The sequence below is a fragment of the Neomonachus schauinslandi genome, chromosome 4 (assembly GCF_002201575.2).
Source record: "Neomonachus schauinslandi chromosome 4, ASM220157v2, whole genome shotgun sequence".
Lineage (NCBI taxonomy): Eukaryota > Metazoa > Chordata > Mammalia > Carnivora > Phocidae > Neomonachus > Neomonachus schauinslandi.
The window spans coordinates 26,223,107-26,227,940 of record NC_058406.1 but is presented as its reverse complement, the minus strand read 5'-3'; the positions used below and the strand labels follow the sequence as shown (position 1 = coordinate 26,227,940).

Below are 4,834 nucleotides of genomic sequence, written 5' to 3'. Positions count from 1 at the left end.
CCCCGGGGAGGGCTTGTGTCCCTGGTCTGGCCCCGGCCCACTGACTCACCCAATCCTGCCGCCAGGTGGAGACCATCTCAGACTCGGACACTGAGAACAGGAGTCGAAGAGAGTTCCACTCCATCGGCGTCCAGGTGGAAGAGGACAAGAGGTAGGTCTGGGTGGGGCCATCTCAGGCCTTCCTTTGGGGAGAAGAAGAGAGAGGACTGCATCATGCCCTCCTTGGTCCGCTCTGCCTGCAAACCCTCTCTTTCTGGACGGGAGACCAAAACCTTCCAATGGCGAGCAGCCTCAAGGTTATCCTCAGAGATGTCACCAGTCATCAGACCTAGAGTGAGTTCTCCTTGTACCCACGCCTGTCCCGCGTGCTCCGAGGTGACAGAAGTGGTTGGAAGAAGGGGACAGTAGGGAGAGGTAGCGGGTAGGTGCTGAGCAGGCCTCCAACAATTGTCGTTTATGGGGGATAACAGGATTTTTCCAGTCCCTCCTTGCTTCCTGTGGTGTACAAGTATGTGAGCTCAAAAAGAAACAAATAAACATGAAGATTGCCTCTCAGGGGCCCCTGGCAAATGTAACACTCCTCCTCACTTGGCTCAGGCAAGCATTTAACCAGTCAGGGGGACCTATTATATGCCTGAGTCTGTGGTGTACTCGAGATGGTAGAATTACCAGCAGCCACTATTTTGGCATTACGTGGCCTCAGAAACACAGTTTCCTTACTTTCCAGCTGAAAAATTAGCATTTCAGCTTTGGAGGGGTTACTGGGAGGAGTCTCTCAGTCTTTGGCTTCCTGTGGGAAGACCACTTTCTCTAATGACCATGTGGCAGTTTCACGGTGGCCCGTCTGTCCCCTGGGCTGTAGTGCCATCAGGCCAGTGGCCCTAAGTAGGGTGGCTGTAAGGGTTTCATGGTAATCTGTGTAGCCCAGGAGGAAGAAAACTAGAGTCCTAGTAGCAGCCCCTCGTAGCTCTGTTCCCAGTTGCCATTGTTGGGCCTTTTGCCTTCCCCTAAAGTTCCCCTAGCTCTTTCTGGGAGTCCCTGGGAGTATCTTGTGCGTGCCTGATCGAGTCTTCTTGGGGTTCCCGTGGGCTTCACCATTTTTCTCCATTATATACTCCAGCTCCTTGCAGTTCCATATGCTCCTGAGGCTGTAAATGCCTCCATCAATCAAGGGTGATAGATAGTTGCCTTATTGCCCCCATCAGTCCTGAAAGCTGCTGTCCACCACACTCTTTTTTTTTTTTAAAGACTTATTTATTGGGGCGCCTGGGTGGTTCAGTTGGTTAAGTGTCCGACTCTTGGTTTTGGTTCGGGTCGTGATCTCAGGGCCATGAGATCGAGCCCCGTGTGTGGCCCCGTGCTCATCAGGGAGTCTGCTTGGCTCTCTCCCTCTCCCTCTGCCCCTCCCCCCCTCAACTAAATAAATAAGTCTTTAAAGATCTTATTTATTTATTTAAGAAAGAGAGAGAGAGTGGGGAGGGGCAGAGGGAGAAAATCTTCAATCAGACTCCTCGCTGAGCCAGGAGCCCTATGCGGGGCTCAATCCCATGACCCATGAGATCATGACCTGTGCCAAAACCAAGAGTCAGATGCTCAACTGACTGAGACACCCAGATGCCCCTCCTTCAAACTCTTAATATTCCACAAAGATCCCAGAAAAGTAGCACTTTATGGCAAACCCAATTCGCAAGTCCATGACCTGGGTTCTTGAGAGGTGGGGTAGGAGTCATGGAGGGATATAGCTCTGTGTTGAGAACTTTTCCCCCAACTCTTATTACTGCCCCAGGTACCAGAAACCAAGCCCATTACCCCCACCCACTCCCTTACAAGGTTTCTTGTTCCCTCATCCAGTTAGGCCCTCGGGGGTCCCCCTATTCTTCCTAACAAGCCCGAGTCCTGGGAAGAGTGCAGTGGGCATTCTACTGAGATTCAGGCTAAATTAGCAAACTCTGTCATTCATTCATTCATTCATTCGGAAAAATACTTACTGAGCATCTGTTATATGACTGTTCCTGTTAAAGGCTCAGGGAAACATCAAAGAAGTGAGTCTTGCCCTCGTAGAAGTTATGGTCTAGAAGGGAATTGAGACAATGAATAAAAGATCCACAACTAAAAATATGATTATACATTATGGTATAATATGTAATGGGATATTATTACTTGTTATGGTGGGACTATGAAAGAAAAAAGCTAAGAGAGAAGCGATCTTATTTAGGGTAAGCAGGTGACATTTAAGCTGAGACTCGAGGATTGACTAGGAACACTCAGGTGATGACTGGGGGGAAAGCTTTGCAGAAAGAGGGACTTGCATATGTGAAGGCGTTAGTGCAGGACAGAGCTTGACACGCGTCAGGAACTGAAAAAAGGTTCTGGGTGGTGTGGAATGGGATGGGGCAGTGGTGAGGGAGTGGATCGGAGAATAGGCAGGCGCCAGGTCATGCAGAGCATGGGCATGATAAAGAACTGGAATTCAATTATAACTGATGAGTAGCCATTAAAAGGTGAAAGGAGCATGACAGGATCTAATTTATGTTTACAAAAGATCACTAGCTGCTAAGTGGAGAATGAATTTGAGGGAAATAATAGTGAGTGTGGGAAGGCTAGTAAGCAGGAATGTTTCCTGATCCAGAAGAAAGGTGACAGTCTTTTGCATTATGGAGGATCTTTTTTTCTATTGTATTTTATAATTGGGCACTACTAGTGTATGGGAAGAATGTAAAGCTTTATATGGTGATTTTGTATTTAGCAACTTTGCTGCTGTCTCTTATTGGGACTCATAGTTTATCTGAAAATCATGATGGGTTTTAGTCATGTTTTCTGTAAATGAGGATATTTCTTTTTTTTTTTTTAAATTACATTCAATTAATTAACATATAATGTATTATTGGTTTCAGAGGTAGAGGTCAGTGATTCATCAGTCTTATATAATACCCAGTGCCCATTACATCATGTGCCTTCCTTAATGTCCATCACCCAGTTACCCCATCCCCCCACCGCTCACCCCTCCAGCAATCCTCAGTTTGTTTCCTATGATTAAGAGTCTCTTGGGCGCCTGGGTGGCTCAGTTGGTTAAGCGACTGCCTTCGGCTCAGGTCATGATCCTGGAGTCCCGGGATCGAGTCCCACGTTGGGCTCCCTGCTCATCAGGGAGTCTGCCTCTCTCTCTGACCCTCCCCCCTCTCATGCTCTCTCTCTCTATCTCATTCTCTCTCTCAAATAAATAAATAAAATCTTTAAAAAAAAAAAAAGAGTCTCTTAAGGTTTCTGTCCCTCTCTGATTTAGTCTTCTTTTATTTTTTCAAATGAGGAACTTTCTTTCTTTCTTTCTTTTTCTTTCTTTCTTTCTTTCTGAAAGAGAGTGAGAGAGAGAGAGAGAGAGAGCATGTGCATGAGCAGGGGGAGGGGCAGAGGGAGAGGGAGAGAGAGGATCTGAAGCAGGCTCTGAGCTGGGTGTGACATGGGTTTCGATCTCACAACCCAAGATCATGACCTGAGCCAAAATCAAGAGTTAAATGCTTAATTGCCTGAGCCACACAGGTGCCCCTAGGATGATATTTCTTTTAAATCCAGATTCTTTTAATTTCCTTTTCTTGGAATAATGCATTGAATAGGACTTCTAGTTCACTCTTGAGTGGAGCAGTCTTGTCCCATTCCTGACATTAGTGGATATCTTCTCAAATCCTACTCATAAGTAAAATGATGTTTGGTACAGATTTTGATGGTTACTATTTATAAGGGTAAGGAAATTCCCTTCTATTCCTAGTTGGCTAAGAGGTTTTACTTTTATTTATTATTTTTTTAATTTTATTTTTTTTAAAGATTTTATTTATTTATTTGAAAGAGAGAGAGAGAGAGCATGAGAGGGGGAAGGTCAGAGGGAGAAGCAGACTCCCTGCCGAGCAGGGAGCCCGATGCGGGACTCGATCCCGGGACTCCAGGATCATGACCTGAGCCGAAGGCAGTCACTTAACCAACTGAGCCACCCAGGCGCCCCTCTTTTTAAACAGAAAATGAGAGTGGAATTTTATTGAATGCTTTTTCAGAATCCACTTAGATGATCATAGATTTTCTTCTTTCATCTGTAATATGAATTATATTAATAGATTTTCCATGTTGATCCATTATTTCATTCCTGGCATGAACCCTGCTTGATCCTATTATCGGTTTGGGTGAAGTTTGGCTGTAACAGGACCTCTGTAGTCTCTTCAGTGCATTTGTCTCTCACTTAGAGAAAGAAGAAGTGTGGGTGTCGAAGTGCAGTGTTGGGATCCAGGCTTTTTCTATCTTGCTGCTCTTTCACTCTGTGTATCACCTCCGTCCCGGGAGCTGAAGCTCAAGCTCCAGCTGTCCTGTCTGCGTTCTGAGAAGTACCAAGGAGGAAGAAAGGAGGGATGCAGTTCTGCCTCTTAAAAAAAGATTTCCTGAAAGCTACACCCAACACCCTCACCTACAGTGCATTGGCTGAAACCACATGTGATGGTATCTAGCTGCAAGCGAGGCTGCGGCATGTAGTCTTAGTTGGGAAGCAGGGCACAATGAACAAGGCACATAGCTGCAGATCAGGGTGCTTATGGCTAAAGACAAAGAGAAGAAGGGGCATACGGAACTCTAGCAGTTTTTGTCACAGTCTTGCTGTGTTATTTTTGTATACGTTACTGGATTTTTCAATAGCTGTTACTTTAAGATTTTTGTAATCTGTGTTCATAAGTGATATTAACTAACAATTTTCTTTATTGTGGTTATTCAGTTCAGGTATTTAGGTGATGCTGGACTCCTGAAATGAGTTCGGTAGCATTCCTTGTGTTTCTGTTCCTTGGAACCATTTGTATAAAGG

The 4,834-nt window shown here is 45.4% G+C and overlaps 1 protein-coding gene across 1 annotated transcript in view; it reads left to right on the top strand.

Annotated features, from left to right (window-relative positions):
- DLGAP3 (DLG associated protein 3) overlaps positions 1-4,834 on the top strand; it is a 39,480-nt gene that overhangs the window by 19,621 nt on the left and 15,025 nt on the right. Inside the window, exon 6 of the mRNA XM_021683681.1 lies at positions 66-151. Coding sequence (XP_021539356.1) covers positions 66-151 — 86 coding nt within the window. The remainder of the gene's footprint in view (positions 1-65; positions 152-4,834) is intronic.